Source organism: Mytilus galloprovincialis, chromosome 5 (genome assembly GCF_965363235.1).
Source record: "Mytilus galloprovincialis chromosome 5, xbMytGall1.hap1.1, whole genome shotgun sequence".
NCBI classification, from domain to species: Eukaryota; Metazoa; Mollusca; class Bivalvia; order Mytilida; family Mytilidae; genus Mytilus; species Mytilus galloprovincialis.
Window position 1 is genome coordinate 41,303,990 of NC_134842.1, and position 18,857 is coordinate 41,322,846.

General features: G+C 33.5%; 1 protein-coding gene across 1 annotated transcript; it reads right to left on the reverse strand.

Moving 5' to 3' along the window:
• Positions 1-3,951: 3,951 nt before the first annotated feature.
• LOC143075825 (uncharacterized) lies at positions 3,952-16,920 on the reverse strand. Its single transcript, XM_076251404.1, has 11 exons — positions 16,782-16,920; positions 15,380-15,462; positions 13,289-13,425; positions 12,551-12,626; positions 11,591-11,727; positions 10,806-11,048; positions 9,925-10,413; positions 6,743-6,913; positions 5,212-5,345; positions 4,694-4,845; positions 3,952-4,126 (listed from the first exon to the last, which is right to left on the reverse strand). Exons 1-11 carry the CDS (start codon positions 16,887-16,889, stop codon positions 4,039-4,041), a joined length of 1,818 nt encoding a protein of 605 aa, XP_076107519.1. The 5' UTR covers positions 16,890-16,920; the 3' UTR covers positions 3,952-4,038.
• Between the last annotated feature and the right edge of the window lie 1,937 nt (positions 16,921-18,857).

Genomic DNA, 18,857 nt, shown 5'->3' on the forward strand with positions numbered 1-18,857 from the left:
GTGCAGACGTAAATTCTACTGACGAAAATGGTTGGAATGCTTTTGGCTATAGTTGTGAGACAGGAAACATTGACATGATTCGTAGATTAATTGAGTTTACAAATAATGTCAATAACACCTACAGAAATGGGAAAACACCTTTGCAAATGGCCAAAGAATCGGGTAATGATGAAATAATAAGTTTGCTTATACAGAAAGGCGCCGATCAAACTGAAAATATGTTACAAATGGAAACGCACGATGTTGGATTTGAAACTATGCAATCAGATGAATCGATCTGTGACAGCTCAGATGGATCGATATTTGACAGCTCAAATTCTGAAACTGAATATTTGACGGATGCTCAACAGGTCACAGGCAAATCGTTACTGCAAGCTTGCAGAACTAAAAATGATCATATGTTTCCATTATTATTGCAGGAAGCAGCAACTGAGAATATTTTGAACGTTTCAGGAAAAAAAGCTAAAACTCCATTGTTCGAAGCTTGCAGATTTAAAGACATAGCAAAAGTTAAACATCTGTTAGAAGCAGGAGCCAGTGTCAATAAACGAGATATAAAGTGGCGGACACCACTGTTAGAAGCATGTAAAGTTGGGGAAAAGGAAATAGTACGTTTAATCTTAAAAAACAATGCAGACGTCGACAAAACGGATGCTCGGGGATATTCTCCACTTCTTTTTGCATGTAAAAATGGAGATAAGGGCATAGTAGAACTACTTCTAAGTCATGAGGCAGATGTGAACATTACTAACAATGTAGGAATAACACCTCTTCTAGAAGCATGCACAAAACAGTATACTGATATAGTCCAATTACTTATATATAAAGGAGCAAACATAAACCAATCGGATGCTTATGGCAATACGTCACTCATGGTTGCTGGTTTTTATGGATACAAGCAAATAATTGAAGTCCTTCTAACGGAGGAAGCAGATATCGACCAAAGAGACAGTAAAGGATGGACAGCTCTTTCCTGGGCGACAAAAGGTGGTCATGCGAATACATTTGTTAAGATGGCATACATCCACTCTTTACCAGAATGCCTAACCGATGATGATGATACAGACAAGCAAGCTTAATTATTGCGTAAGGAAACGACAGCATCCCGAAAGAGAATCTTTTATATATTAAGTTACACGATAACGAATGTAAATTTGCATGTGAAATATTATTAGAATTACATTATGTAAACTATGCAATCTTCGTAAATTGATCGACACTACTTCAATTCCTATGATTGTATACATTAAATACACACAATGTATGTACATGTATATCATAAACATAATTCCGTTTTACGATATGTCAAAGTGGAAAACTCAAATTACTTAATCGCCTACATGTATCATATAAGCTGTCCTATAATTAAGATACGTAAAAATAAGCTGCATTTTCAAAATTAAACATATTGTCAAGTTTCAGGGTTAGAAAATTAACATGATCGATGGCCTATGAGTTTTGTAATGTCTTCGAGTAATATATAATTTAATTAGCAATCCGCTATTGCATGATAGATATTCAATTGTGCGACGGAATTTTATGCGACAATCATACAAGTGAGAGGTTAAGCTAGCTATAAAATCAGGTTTAATCCACCTTTTTCTACATAGGGAAATGCCTGTACCAAGTTGGGAATAGGACGATTGTTTTTTTCATTTCTTTGATGTTTTTGAACTTTTGATCTTGTCATTTGAAAAGGGAATTCTTGGAGTGCGCTGTTTTTGTTATTTAAATTTTTATATAAATGTTTAATAAAAGTAAGACGACGAGCGTCACATGTAAAGCAGAATCTGCTTACTCATTAGACGCACCTGAGATCACTCACGGTTTTGGTTGGGTTTATGGCTCAATCTTTTGTTTTCTATGTGCGTGTTTTGTATACTGCTGGTTTATTTTTTTTTTTTTTGTTACTTCTTTTTTCAAATGTTGCCATAACGTTTTAGATTTATTTTCGACATATGAGTTTGAATGACCTTCTTTGGTATTTTTCTATTGAACAACAGAGCAATGGGCTAACCGGTGACACGGGAACAAGAAGAAGAATGACGCTCACTATCAGTACGTGTAAACTATTTGTTTGCAGATGCCTTACAAAATGAAGTTTCAGTTGGCCATATGGCCATTATTATTGAAATACATCAAAGTATATATATATATATAGTGTGTTGCTCATATGAAATGCTCATTAATTCAGGTCTGAAATCGATATAAAAATCAGGTGATGTGGTATGATTACAAATGCGACAACTATTCACAGAGGTTCAACGATAAAGCAATTATAATCAATACAGTCTTCAAAATTGAGGAAAATCCTTGTCGGCGGTAAAAATCCCGACGTGAAAATTATGCAACAATTCCATTGAGAAAGGTAAGGGTAGATTTAAAACTAAACAGCTCCCCCCCCCCCCCCCCAATGAGGGATATTATTTGTCGTGGGGACTGTTCCTCAAACAAGAGGTTATTTTGCCGTTTAAGAAAACGATAAAAGAAAATGCAGCCCTTTAATTTAAAAGGGGGATTCGTTTTATTAGGAACAACTTTTCTAAACGATAAATTCACTTATTTTCAATACATTATAAATGTTGATTCAGTTCTACGGCATTGACTGTAGTGTATTCGTAGGAGGTCAAATAAGAAGTAAGTCGGTAAATCACAATGCAGAAACAAATTGATTTTCGCAATGGTGATACGTTCCAATGGTAGTCGTTCCCTAGTTAATGTCATGTGCTAAACGGGATATTGTATACCATTTGTAGGACTCAACATTCCTTCATATTTCGGTCATTTTGACACAGTAAAATATAATGAAAATGGCAACTACATGATTATGTATAAATAATGTTTCTGAATTAAAAACGTTTATCAGAAATTCAGTTATTTTAGTAGCTTAAACAAAGGAGAAACAAATTGCTTATACGTTTGACTGAGGTTTAATGCCATTTATATGTGTTGTCCTATTGTCAAATGACATGTGCATCCCGCAAACACTTGTTCGGATCAACGACAGATGGAAGTATAAACTTGTAACTTGGTGAGCGAATAATGATGGGTACTAGGTAAGACTAGAAATCACCGGATTTTATCGTTTACAAAGATGCAGGCAAAGTCGAACTAGGCAAACCCCCTTATATTTTAAAGTGTTGAATATCAGGATTTAGGTGTCTGACTGATCTGATTAATTGTCACACATTCAAACTCTACACTAAAAAGCTGCTGAATAAGTATGAAGTTAAACTGTTCACCAGAATTACAGTAATGTGTGGCGAAAATTATAAGTTCATTAAACATTTTGAAAAAATCAAAATATAAGCAAACAGTATACGTACTTAAATATTTGGTCGACAAATACAACACTTAGCCACTCGTCACTACGAGCTAGTAATTACCAAATATGAAATATATTATTCCAATAGTACTTGAAAACTGTGAGACAAAACATATTTATTCATTTGATATATTGAAAAATCAAGGTATCGATCGGCAAACAGGAAGTGTGTGTCAGAGAGAGAGACCAGAAGAGTGCTCACAGGTTACAAATCATTGATACCAAACTGCTGATCAAATGTACAGCCAATTTTGAATGTAGAACATGAGACAAGAATGAAAGAAATGTTTGTTGGACGAAGAGATGGTCGGATGCAGTAACAAGTCTACTTTTTAAAGTGGGACTATTAATTGTCGATTTATGAGTTTGACTGTCCCACTGGTATCTTTCGTCACTCTTTTTTAAATCGTATGTGTAAAAAACAGAATGAAAGAATAACGGTTATAATTTCGTTAACGTAATCCAGAAAACACGTTAACAGAAACAGATGTCATTTTATAGGTTTTTAATTACTTTTGAAAAATGACATATTTGTATGATTGAAGCACTTAAAACATTAGTGTATTATTAGTAGTTAAATACAACAAAACACACCGTTGTATATGATATGAAGAATTGGAACGATATTTTAGTACATGTAGTTTTTATTAAAAAAAAAAAAACAGGTCAAAGAACACATACGTTATTGTCACTTTCCTCATGTCATCCATTATCTACAATGTACATTGGTTCTTTATGAATTTTGAAGCGGCATCGTTTGGTCCAGTAAGAGTTTTTTGTTGCATGTCAAAAGTGTAGTACCTGAATGAAAAGAACAGAAACATTAGAATATGCTGTATATAATACAACATGTTGAAAATATTTTTCAATACGTTTTATAGATTAGAGCAAAATAAATAGAAAAAACGTAGAGGAATCCGCAAGTTTTCTATTTCACGTACCCCCCAATTTTTTTTTTTTTTTTTTAAAGAATAAAAAAGTAAATGAAATAAAATACATGAATGACAAAACCACAAGTCTGTCAATTTGTTTACCCTACCCACCCATGTCAACGAAAATACAAGAGGAGATACAACAACCATTTATGCTCGTGCTCATATATATCTGCGCACTCGGTACATTGTACATTGTTTAAGATACAGAGGAAACAGAAAATGCGTCCACAAAATGAAACAAATATGCCCTTTAGATAAATTAAGTGGTTTTTTTTTAAATAATGAAATATATATTTTGAAACTTACATATTTCTTCGGAAAGGAATTCAAATGATTTTAAAAATGTGTCATCTAAATGTAATTGATATGTCCTTCATATAAATTAAGCCTTTCATTTTTTTTTTAAACTTCTGAGACATGTTTTAACACTTACATATTTTCTCGGAAGAAATAAACTGTAGCATCATCGTAAAGCATAGCTGCATCACATCTTTCTGTTAATCCTGGAAATTCTTCTGTAATCAATTTTTCTGAATCAGCAATCACACGTCTTGTTGATAAATCTAATTGCCACACTTTAGTTGTCTGAAAATATAAAGAAAACATATCAAACGAACTTGATTTTGCTCACTATGACCTAACGTTGAACCTATATCTGTTAATGTATGTGGCATTTGGTCTCTTGTGGAGAGCTTTCTCGTTTACAATAACACCACATCTTTTTCATCTTATCACCTAATGCTTAAAAATCAAATTGTAGCTCACTTACCGAATCTAGTCAAACATCATTTTCAAACATGAATTATTATATGCTGTCGCCAAAAGTTCCGGAATTGGTATGTCTCGAGTCGTAACAAAGAAAAGTAAATGTACATGCATGATGTCATATTGGCATAGTTGTAATCAAGATTTACCATTAATGATGTTTCAATGTGATAATTTTATACTTACTCCAAGGATATAAACTTGATTCTCGTTCATAGCGAATGCAGCACGTGGTCTCTCTGGCATACTTCTTCGTCCTCCCCTGATCCAAAACATTCTTGTACGTCTTCCGTCAGAATTAAATTCATACACTCTTCGTCCTATTCGTAAATATAAAAACACTTTAAAAAAAAGTATTCATTGTCAATAGTTCAACGTGGCTCAAAAACAATGGTAGCAATACAATAATTTCAGGTTTAGCAGTCTACGTTAAAAGTTTGTTTGCATTTTTGCTAGCCAAGGGTTATGATTCACTGCCCTACTCTTCCGAGAGGATGAAGTCAGAGAGGAGGGAGTGAATCGTAACCCTTGGTCTGTGAAATATGGTTTGTTTGTAGCTTCTTATTGTTTAGAAACGGTAAAAACGATGTTGCTTGCAAAGGTAAGACAATGATGTGTTTATTTACTAAGACAACACGCTTAATTGATTTTGTAACGTGCTTGTTTACTTTCAATGTTAGTGCGGCTTCGCAGGAGGAAATATCAATCTACCAGTACATATTGTCTCTGGTGCTTAGCTGACTAATCTTGGTTCGTATCAATACAGTTTACTTCATGTCTTGTAAAGATCAGAAACTACCAGTTGTAAAGCCTTTTGCTTAGCCCAATTAGGGATTCATCGTAAGCCTATTACAAAGTACATAGGGAGCAGGAGATCCCCCACCCGCCCACAAACACACACACGTGATGTAAAGTTACAAAATATGTGTTTGTTCTGCTCTTGCTACAATACGTAAAAGTGTTATACAAAAAAAAAAAAATAATGGATTTTGCATCCTCCGTAAAGGAGATTATTCATGAATTTTTGTTATATTTCTAAAAAAAAACCATATACAATGTATGTGTTTTGCAATTAAAATGAAACTATGACTCGCAATATGAGACTTCAACGTAGATTTCTTATTCGCTTAATTCCATTTCGGATACTTTCGACAGTACTCGTTACCTGTTTGTACGCATAATGTATCGTTTGTATTTTAATCACGGTACTTTTCTATCCCAAATTCATGTATTTGGTTTTGATTTTATATTTGTTATTCTCATCGGATTTTGTCTAATGCTTAGTCCGTTTCTGTGTGTGTTACATTTTAATGCTGTGTCGTTGTTCTCCTCTTATATTTAATGCGTTTCCCTCAGTTTTGGTTTGTTACCCCGATTTTGTTTTTTGTCCATAGATTTACGAGTTTTGAACAACGGCATACTACTGTTGCCTTTATTAAATGAACTGGAGGAAATACAGGATCGATTGAGGCTATGGCAGTTGTTTAATGTTTGACCATTCACTTAATAATGCATCTAACAATATAACGAATTATTATAACCAGGGGCATATTCAGTCATTTTAAAAAGGGAGGGGTGTTCCCATCCTAGGATAAAGGGGAGGAGGGTTCCAACCACATGTCCCCATTCAAATATTTAATGAATTGATTGTCCAAACAAAGGGGGGATCTGGGGGGGGGGTCCGCCACTGATAATAGACATACAGATGCGAACTTACCTCGTAAAAAGTATGTTTGATCAGTCTGTGATATCCTAAATACACAACTATGTCGTCGTGGAGCTCCTCTAAACATTAATGATGTTAATGTGCCGCGTTCCAATCCATCTTCCTCGTCCAATACCAGTACAAAACGACGTAACAAAAAGAACAAATAGTTGCCATCTGCGTCTGAAATAAAAACAATAAATAGTTAAAACATTTTTTGAAGGTTTTCTTTTCCACGTCAAAACATACAGCCCGTAACAGAGTAGTGATCGAATTCGCGTTTCTTTACCGTCAGCATAAGTTACGTTATCGACAAACTTATTTCAGAAGTGATATAATTTAATTTTCTTCATCGACAAAATATTTCATGTCCAGCGTGTAAGTTTTCATTGTTTAAGTCGAAGTTTTTTTAACACAGTAAAACATTTTTTATAATCATTGACAACCTCTGTCATTGGCATTGGTATTTTAACGGTAAAGGATCAAATACGGGTTCCCGAAATTTCTATCATTTGTTACGAGGAAATCATTATTCAATCGAACATATGTCTTTGTTCAGGACACATATTATGAAATACAAAGGAGTTGAAATGACCAAATACTTTCGAACTGACGGAAACAAAAATACATAATCTAGAATGTGTGTTCTGTCATAAACAATGGCTTCGTCGTGCGAATCGACGAGATCATGTTACATGTAACTAATCTTAGCTGAAGAAACAGTTGGTGCGACCTCGATAAAATCTTTATCAATTTAATATAAGCGATAAATATTCATGACTACAATGATAATGAATTTATTGGAGTCACATCCACTGTTTCTACTGTAAACATGAACTCGTCGGTTAGTGCAATGAAGACACTTTTAAAGATTGAGATTGTTGGTTTATTCTTTTCACCTTCGAGGTATTAAAATTATTTCAGTGTTTATTTAAAGTTAAATTTATTTTCAAATCTTTTCTGTTTAAAATTGTCGAAACTTCCGTTTAAGATTTCTGTGGTAAACTATCTATTCTGTTGTTAGGACCATTTTATAATAAATACCCTTTTGTACAAGAATACTTTCTTTATAGAAGTCAGATCTGCTGGTTATAGATTTTTTTTATAACTTTCATTATTGTGACGACGCGCTATGAAATTCAGATTAATTTATAAATGAAGTTGTATATAAATTTTTGGTCATAAACACAAATCTTTTAAACAGGTCGACGAGGTGCCAATGTTACAGTAGTCTGTTTACTGTAATTTACTAAGCTTGGCCCGATTCATCTGTCATTTATGGAAGCTTATTCACCACTTTCTGAGACATTCATTTTTATTTCACCATCAGACATGGAGCTACATTTGTAACTAAAGGAAAACTCTCAAATTAAAGAAATTTGACATGATATACTGAAATGTTTTTTATAATCAATTAAACGACTGCTTTTCTTAGATATGTGATTTTTCATGGTCAAAATTTTTCATTGTTAACGGACATTTTGAGATTTATTATTGTAAAAAAATGGTGTTTTTTTTTTAAAGAAATCAACATTCAAAATTTAGAACTTCATGAACATGTACAGGAAGCTGAATTATTGCACATCTATGTACTACTTAAAATTGTACTTCGATTTGTTGCGTCCTTAAAATGTTCTGACCATGGCTAATATTTAATGTACGGAAATGTTTCGGTAAATTAAATTCAAATCCGAATTGAATGTTTATGACACACAAAAAGAGAAACCAAAATCTCTTGATGACCAAACGTGTGTACACGTTGGGGCGATTTAGAGCTTTTCAGTGAGATTCCACCCTTGTTGAAAGCCTTGTGGAGACCTCTAGATTTTTAAATTCCCTCCGTTTTTCTCATGGATGCAGTGTGGTCTCTCTGTAAATTACCCCATATCTTTTCATTTTCCTATTTACCGAAGGTTCCATGTGAAAATTTCCATTGAATCATATCTCTTTAACTAAATGTACAAAACAGGCTCAAGAAAAGGCGAAATTTCTTTTTCAAACCCGAACTAGAAATCCATTTTTTTTTCTAATAGAGCACCTTACATTATCGTCAATGAGTTCAGGCATGTGAAAAATTATATAATCATACACAAGAAAGAAACCCTGAACAGGCTTTCAGCAATAATTTTTAACTATTTAATATTATGTAAATATTAACATGTACATGTATTTGATAAAGTACAGATATAACAAAGAAACTGCCCGGTATCCGACGTAAGGGTACACTTTTTACTGCACGCTTAGTCGGTCACTACGAGGACACATTGTAGTCCGAAAAAATAAAGGACTTCATTCCTATCAAACACCTTTTTACTTGTTTACCAGTATATTTCTTTTAGTTTTGGGTAAAATTGTAAAGGAAATAATACTATCAAGACGTCCTTCCATAAATCTTTTTTTTTTTCTGTTCTGACTTTGAAGAAATGACTACTTTTCGCCCAATCGAAATGGTGCATGGACATATTTTGTTTCATATTATTAGAATTATTTTCAATATTATCGGTATTAAACTTGATTATCGATACATGAAAGTTTGTCAGCATTGTCAATCTTTTTAACGTTAAAGTACCAATAGTTCGGTCACTACTCAATTAAGTTTGTCGATAACGTAGCTAATTTTGACGGTAAAGAAACATCAATTCGATCACTTCTCTGTTACGGGCTGTATTATCCACTGCTTGTGTCGGTGCAGATGTTTGTTTTCTTGGTTGCTGGTTTTGAGGTTGAGATACTGGTAGAGTTGGTGGTAGGATTGGAGATTGAGTCGGTGGTTGGGTTGGGGGTTGATGACCAATTAGTTTAGTTATTCTTTGTCATAACTATCATAGTTAATTTAACCTAAGTTAGATATTATCCTTTTGGTAACGATGCTGCTAATCAACTTTTCGTATGTCCGCTACATAATGATTTAATTACATTTAGGCAATAAAGAAGAGTCCTCTATTTTTACATTTTTATCATGTCCCAAATAAAAGATTTATACAGGTTATTTCCCGTTTAAATTGTTTTACATTGTCATATCGGGGCCATGTATAGCTGCCTATGCGGTTTTGGCCTTTGCTCATTATTGAAGGCCGTACGGTGACCTATAGTTGTTATGTCTGTGTCATTTTGGTCTCTTGTGAACAGTTGTCTCATTGGCAATCATACCATATCTTATTTTTTATTATATAGCCATATCGAAATAAACATACCTCTGACTGTGGAATCATATCGAAGTTTACAAAGTCTAGGTCTATTATCTACTGCTGGTGTTGGTGCAGGTGTTGGTTGGCTTGGTTGCTGGGTTGGAGGTTGAGTAGGTGGCTGAGTTGGTGGTTGAGTTGGTGGTTGAGTTGGTGACTGAGTGGGTGGTTGAGTTGGTGGTTGAGTGGGTGGTTGAGTTGGTGGCTGTGTTGGTGGCTGCGTGGGTGGTTGAGTGGGTGGTTGAGTTGGTGGTTGAGTTGGTGGTTGAGTTGGTGGCTGTGTTGAAGGCTGAGTTGGTGGCTGAGTTGGTGGTTGAGTTGGTGGTTGAGTTGGTGGCTGAGTTGGTGGTTGAGTTGGTGGTTGAGTTGATGGCTGAGTTGGTGGCTGAGTTGGTGGCTGAGTTGGTGGTTGAGTAGGTGGTTGAGTTGGTGGCTGTGTTGGTGGCTGAGTTGGTGGTTGAGTTGGTGCTTTAGTTGTTGCAGGCGTCTGTTGTGCACCTGTAATATAAGTAAATTAGTATTTCAAGGTTCTTTTCTTAGTTATATGGCGAGACAATGAAACTACAATAAAAAAGAATACGAGTTTAACATCAAGGAGACAGAAAACATCCAAAATAGAGAAAGACAGATTAAAATCAGCCTTAAATGTATCAAAAGAATAAGTCGTATCACAACAACGGTTATTTAAGATTATCACGATTGCTTTCAAAGGAACTATTGTTTCTAGTATTTTTTTCTTTAACCATTTTCCACATCAATCCCAATTTAAGCCAGAGTAAATATTTAAAAACCGCTGAAGGTCACGTGACATGTTTACAATCCATTTTTCACCACCGTCAAAACACTGTCAGCCAATCGGACGACGCGTTACATCTAAAATAAACTCATACCATATAAAGATCTAATTCCAGCTATATCATCAGGCCGGAGTTTGTAGTCTGCTATATATCCGGTGTAAAATGGTGCCATTAAAGCATCATTATTTTCAGAATGATCAAGTCCAAGAGCATGTCCGAGTTCATGCGCACTAACGATAAATAGGTCAATACCGGTTCTGTTTACAACCCATGTTTCACCATCGTCAAAATGGACTCTGCCGTCCTGAGGGAAAAATGCATGAGCAAGAACTCCACCTATAAAAATATAAATCAGTTTATAAATATTAATAATAAGATAGCAACCATTTAACTTAAAGGAGGAGGATTATGTTTTTTGTTGTCTTAGGCAGAAACCGCGAAGGATTTTGTTTAGTTTTTCAACGCTATCAATCAAATTATTTTTTTTAATTTTGACACTATAGGGTATGGGGAAAAATTGGGATTCAGAATATTTTGTCTTTGTCAACTGCCTGAAAAGAATATTTTTTTTTCTCATCAAATTGGAGATCAGAATATATTTTTAATAAAAAAATCATCCTGAACAGCAAAAAAGCTAAGTTCAGTAAATGTAAGTTACAAATACCTCTGAGGCCCCCATGGGGGTGTCCACGTATTCACAGTGAATACTTGGACACCCAATCACATTATCATAATTGTTTTGCCAATATCATCAAATTATCGTTAGTTATTTTATTAAAATTTAATAATCAATTAATCTTGAAATAGTTTGTCCGGTAATCAAATAAACACTATACAAAAAATGACCAAGTAATCACATAATCAAATACTCCTCTCACCTCTACCGTCAAAAGCGCCCCCATCACCGTGACGTCCGGTTTCAAATCTAATATTAAGATCCTGTCCAGATGTGACCTCTGTGAAGGTTAAATCTGCCACATCAGACCAAGCTAGCATCGATCTCTCTATTTCAGACCTATCAAATAGAAATAAAATACTCTACGAATTATATTTGTTATTATGTAATATTCTATATGAATAACACTTTTACATGTACTAGGCATCATTATGTCTTGTATACAGGACTGTTCGTTAATCAATGTTATAATCGGGGATATGATGAGAGGATGTGAATAGGCATCATACAGGGGCTGATCCAGACATTTTCATAAAGAGGGTTCTTAACCCAGGATAAAAAGGGGTGTCAAACCATATGTCCCTTTCGAATGTACTGATCGTAAAAAAAACCCAGAGGGTTCTAACACACGGAACCCTCACTCCTGGCTCCATCACTGTCATGACTTTGTACTTGACAGTAGATATCTTTCTTGGAAACTGCTTAAAGTGGTACTTGACTAAAAAATCAGAGGAACAGGTTACACCAAAAAGAACAACGTCTATATATTTCAAATAAATTGAGAATAGAAATGGGAAATATGTCGAAGAGTACAACCCGACGAAAGAGCAGACAACAGCCAAAGGCCATCCTATAAAATTTTTAAATACTAAAGTGTATTTTTAGAGGAGCAGGATTCACACCACCATCTAAGTATAAATTATACGGGAAGTGTGTTCGTTCATGCACTGTAAGTCATAACTGTTATTTTCTGTTTATTTTTGTTTGGTTGAGATATTTTTAATTATACAATTTATGTTTATAAATTTGTAAATAAATAAATTCATATTTATAAGTTTGTAAATAAGTTTATATTCATAAATTATGAATAAATTTATACATACACATTTGTAAATAAATTTTTATTTGTACTTAAAAATTTGCAAATACACTCGATATTTACCTTGCTACTGAATTTGTCAAATCGCTGGTGTACTTAGTAATTCTCCATGATAACCCTTTTTTTCTCCATTTTGGACCTGGTAATACGAATAATATAGATACGGCAGTCGTATTTAAACATTTTTTTAAAAGGTCATATTTGTTTTTCTTTTATTGTTTTGTAGTTAATTTTATTTGTGTAATAATATATAGATGTAAGCAGATGTGGTATTAGTGCCAGTGAGACAACTCTCCAACCAAGTCACAGTTTTTTAAAAGTTAACCATTATATTAGGACAAAGTACGGCCTTCAACACGGAGAATTGCCTCACATCATACAGCAAGCTACTCGTGTAGCTTATTTTAAGGTATGGGGTTCGGATATTGTTGAAGGCCGTAAGGTGACATCAAGTCCATTTCGTATCTGAAGGATAGTTGTCTTATTAATAATCCTAACACATTTTCCTATAATGATGTTTTGAGCCTGAAATTACCCTATGTAAAACCCAGCACCTAGAATCCCTTAATTATATTAACTATATAAATCTTGTATACCGTATAGCGGTTTATTTTCATTGAAATATACGTATACGAAATATTTTGGCGGTTATTATTTGGCGGATTCAAAACTTTTATCAATACCTTTGCATGTGCACTTTTAAATTGGCGGATTTATTTTTTTTTGCGATTTAGTTCTATCCGCGAAAATAACCGAAATGTTACACCACGAGAAAATAACCTGTTAAAGGTATATAATTACCAGTTACAAATGGTTTGGGTAGACCGTCTGTCCCGACCTTCATATCTGGAAGACCACATCTCGGTTGGTTCATTTTTTCTATAGTAGCTTCGTCTAACTGTCCTGTAACTGGGAGTTTGTTAAACGTCTGGAAGGCTCTACAATGTATATATATTAGTTAAAATTATTAGTATCTTTGATTGTGTTTGTCAATATTTTTGAATATGTATTTTGAATCGAAAATGTATGTTAAGAGAACTTATCGGACCACAGATGAATTATCACGTTGTGATTGGTTAAACGCCGTCACGTGGTGACCCTCTATGAGACCGTATGGGGTTAGTAAGTTTCATATGGGGTTCATGACGCGTTAATGGCGACGTCATCTATTAATGTTGTTGTGTTTCATTGTTTATTTTTCAACAAAACGCCGCAGAAAAAGTCTAGCGTCCGATAAATTCGTTATACGGTTAACAACTGACCCCCTACGGATCCATAGAGGGTGAATAAAATGCATAGGGGACTCGGCCTCCGGCCTCACCCCCTATGGATTTTACTAACCCTCTATTGATCCGTATGGGGTCAGTAGCGAACCATATAACTTATAATAGTTACTACTCTATGTAATGTTCCATAAAATATGAAGTATAATAGTAATTAATTTGTATAGCAGTAAACACCCCTTGATTATTTACTTATACTGGACTCTCGGTGTGTTCAGTTATCGCTTCACTCGGTGCGGATATTTAGATAGAATTTTTTTAGATAGGATGGTGGACCAGTTTATTGTTTACTCTTATAACTTGATAATCGGGAATATCTTAAAAAAATGTATGCCAAGGTACATTTTGTACCACATGCCATGCCAACACGTAAGACACAACATGGTACCATGTTTAACAGTGATACTATGCCCATTATTGCTATCAAAGTAAAAGATGAAATGGTTATATCAATGTTTCTTTTCATCTGTTTCACGTTCTATATTACAATTATAATATAGGAGGTAAAAAGGGATTCATTTTTAATCAAAGATTTAATAAATTAGTAAACAGATATAAATGTGAATCGTAGAAAAAAATAAAATATCAATAGATCATGAAAAACAATTAAGTTCATTACCATGAAAAACAATTCAGTTTAGTTCATTACAATGAATTTGCAATTTAATTGTGAAACTGCTATGACCGACAACTGTCCATTATATTTTCTGTTCAAAAGACTTTTCGAGATTCTCTAGAGTTGTCTGATCTTTGTGAGCAAAGCGAGGACACCGGAATCGAATTCTCATCAGGTAAAAAAAAATGTAAATTACAAAGCACATAAATATATATTTAGTTGAACTAGACGTATTAAAATAACTTAACAACAAACTTATTAGTCTATTTTGTAACATAAAAGTAGGGCAACTGGGAATTTAAGTTATTTATTTGTTTAAACGGATATGTGATAAGTAATATATGTATTTGTAACTTTAAATTCGTAATAACAGGAAGATATATATAATCCGATTTCGTTCCCTGAATATTGTAGAATTGTGCAAAAAGTTTGCGTTTCCGTTCTGACTTATTTAACTTTCCGAAAATATATGAAAGTGTTTGTTTTTACAATATAAATTGCACTTTGTGTAAAATATCGACAAGTTTAATGCCTACCCATGTAAAAATTGTTATAGAGCATGACATGAAGGATTTTTTTCTTAAATATACCCCTTCCCATCCAACAAGAATGCTCTTCGTTTTTAAGGAATGCTCTTAACAAAGTCAGTATAGCTCTTCACAGTGGAAATACATGCTGTTTGCAGAAGGAGGTACATCATGAATGTTTCTATCGTTTCGAACGGTAGTCATTGTAAAAAATCTGGAGAATTTGGACAGATATTTTAAAACAGTTGTTAGTCCATTTGTTCGTTTTCTCTTATATAAATATCAAGTATTGAAATAATTTTGGTCTTCAATATAAAATATAACATTTTGTGTAATACAATTTTGACAAAAGTATCATACAATGTATAATAACAGTTTGACATGTCAGCCTGACAGAAATAACAATAAAATAAAATAAGAAAAAAAAACACACACACATACATAATATATATCTCCAATAACTTACTTTAGAGATTCTGTCCTCTCGGTGGTAGAATGTAGTTTTAATGATTTAGCAGGTGCCATGTAACCAAATTTTTCCAAGTAACTCTGAAAAAGAATAGAACGATAAGTTTCAGTGGTAAAATAACTTTTTAAGACTTACTGACAATTAAGTAGAAACTAACATTTTTGAGTACACAGCGGCGGATCCAGCTATTTATAAAAAGAGGGGAGGGGTGTTCCTAATTCAGATAAAAGGAGTTCCAAATATATGCCCCCATTTAAATGATCGTCAAAAAAGTGGGTTCCAACCCCTGACCTCCAACCTACCCCATGGATTCGCCACTAGTACATTAAATTGTACAGATGTATTAGTTGACGATTTTCCCATTTAGTACCCAATGTCCGTATACTCTACTATTTTTCTTTTTAACCTTTAAACCAGTAAAGATTCTTATGATAAAAATAACAAAACGAATAAAAAAAAGTGAGAACAATTATTTGAAATCAATATCAATATCAGAAGTTTATATATTTTCAAAAAAACTTAGAATATGATTTTTACAGCAATATCTCAAAAAACCGCTCACATTTATAAATTGCTTTTATAAAATATATCGTTTTAAATTCAATATTTCTAAATAAAAAAAAAAAAAAAAAAAAAATGTGTAATTAAACAAATAAATACATCCAGGAAACCTATAATACATAAATGTTAACGAATATATATTTCAAACTAATGTAACCAATTATAGATTCATTTTTCTTGCATGTAAGTCCACACATTTATGCGTTTCCTATGTCATTTCGAGCTGCTTGTGTATGACATGTTTGCCACTGGACGAAAAAAAAAAAAAAAAAAAAAAACCAACAATAAATCAATATCAGCCTGTATGAAAGATGTGCATGTTCTAAATGCAAGAAAAACATTCTTGTTGAAGCAATGAAATTGAGATTATCTTTCTGATTTATTGCTTTACAATTTATTGGGTGTAACGGCGTTGACCGAATTACATTTTATATAAAGAGCGCAATCGCTTTAGATTTAAAATGTTCGTACGATCAACTCGTTGACAACCTTTAAAAAAATCATAAACTTTTAAATTAATTTTTTTTTATCCACAAACTGTTTCCGTGTTGCTGCGATTGTGGATTATTGAGATAGTTAGTTCGATTATTCTTGATCCTTCCTATAAATTAGAAAGATACAATAGTTAGATAGTGTGACTTTTTACTCGTCTCCACTCGGTCGCAATTTATCTATAGCATGGCCTCTAAATGGAATTCAATGGACCTGAGGCTGTTATTTATCGTTGCTTTTTACAATTATCAAATGCTAAATAATTACATTAAGTTATTATTACTATTATAAAAAAATCCTTATTCGACCCCTCACCCGTTTTTGGAAGAAGAGATATTATACTTACATCCACAACACTATTGTCGCCATTTATTACGGCACGAACTTGTCTGTGTTTGTATATTCCATGACATGTACAGGACACAACAAGTCCAATAAAAATTATCAATTTCATGTTTTTTTGTTTATAATTATTTTCATTAATGACACATTATTGATGTGTATCATTTTATATTAACAAAAACGGATTAATTAAGATCCGTCTTTGGTCATCAGATTATCATTTTACGAAGATTCAGAGGCTAAATCATAAATAAATATCCTGTTATGGTAATTTTGACCATCATTGTGCGAATGTATTTACGTACAGAGTTAAAAGTATCGCACAATAAGGGATTAAATAGTGATAAAAAATTGTCAGGATTTATGTTAGATTAACTTATTAGATATACTACTTTATACTGGTGTAGATTTATAATTGAACATATTAGGTAACTCCAACGGGCAAACTTTTTTTCAAAAATATCCATGTAAATTGTAAAATAGCAGAAATACCAAGGAAAACTCAAAACGGAAAGTCGTCTATCAAATGGCAAAAGCCAAAGCTTAAACACAACGACCGAAAAGATAACAACTGTTATATTCCTGACTTGGTACAAGCATTTTCTGAAGTATAAAAAATGGTGGATTGAACCTGGTTAAATAGCTAAGTAAACATCTCACTTGTATGAAAAACATAAGAAAAAATATACATGACCAGACACTTATACAATTTTACGTATACCAACACTTGAGTGATTGAAGGTTGCTTAGCGTTCAGTGGTATGTACTTCAAATATGGTTCAACATAATCAAAAGACGATTGGGAAAGTTATTGGTTTAAAATTTTAATTCTGTTACCAGAGTCCTTTCTAACACTTTACTTGATTCAATAAAAAAGGTACAGATATATATGGCCATTTCCCCTGGAATACAAATTACATATAACACAGAAGATGTGGTATACTTGTTTATCAAGGCCACATTTTTTTTAATCGTCTTCAAAATTCACTGCGTCTAATTTTGTTTGTGGACATTCTTAAATCTCCGCTCGATAACATTCTGATTCTTAATTGTCTGATTATTTTATTCAACGGTAAATGTTATACCTTTATTTCCTAGTCTCTCCCCCACTAGTCTCTCCCCCACTAAAAAAAATGTTCAGCAGTCTCTCCCCCCTAAAAAAATGTTCAGCGAAGGCTTTGACTGAGAGAAAGTTGACTGTTACGATGGGGAACATATCTTCATTCATCTTACCTCCTATACATTTCCAGGAATATGATTGGTTAAAAGCGTCCGCGTGCAAACCGTGTATATTTGATATTAGGTTAGTAGGGAGGCGGGGCTTATCTCATACACGGTTAGTAGTGGAGTTACGTCCCTTTATATTCCTTATTAGGTAAGAAGGGGGCGGGGCTTATTTCATACACGGTTAGTAATGGTGTTATGTCCCTTTGTAAAAAACAAAACGGTACTGAGAAAAAATCTTAAAAGTTCCAACAGACGACGAAATTGATGATTAAGATTGAAACAAATTTATAAAACACATTTAAACCTTACAAGTCGTTATTGTTGGCATCTGTTTTTGTAGGATCAATGGAAGTATTTTCTTAGCGCTAACAGTATTGCTCGTTTTGAGAATCACTAGTCTTAATTTCACACGTTAAGATAGTCGGTAAGATAAATTCGTTACATAGTGTGCTAGTGACGTAATACGGTATATATGGGGTCAGTAAATTCCAAATGGGGATTCGAGCTTCGCTCTTACCCCATATGGAATTTACTGACCCAATATATACCGTATTAGGTCACTAGCACACTATGTAACTAATAATATCCCGAAGCAAAGGGAAATACACTTTTCATTCCACTGCTTATACTTCTATAAAATTATTACCTGAACATAACACTCCACATCGTTTTATTTGTTTAAATGTAAGTTCAACAATGTAACAATACTGTGTGGTACGTATTTGAATCTAACCAGCTTACAAATGCATAAACTGGATAGAAACTATAATTAGACTTATCACCTGATTGTACTGTTATCAGTTACATGACTAATGACACATAAGGAACGAGATCTGCTTACCCTACAGGAGGA

Bases quoted from the DNA above. Each gene is read 5' to 3' on its own strand.
- LOC143075825 (XM_076251404.1), bottom strand. From the start codon at position 16,889: ATGAAATTGATAATTTTTATTGGACTTGTTGTGTCCTGTACATGTCAT. The intron at 12,627-13,288 runs GTAATTATATAC...TCGTATTACCAG, and splicing joins ACCCAAACCATTTGTAACTG to GTCCAAAATGGAGAAAAAAA. The intron at 5,346-6,742 runs GTAAGTTCGCAT...ATTTACGAATAG, and splicing joins TCAAACATACTTTTTACGAG to GACGAAGAGTGTATGAATTT.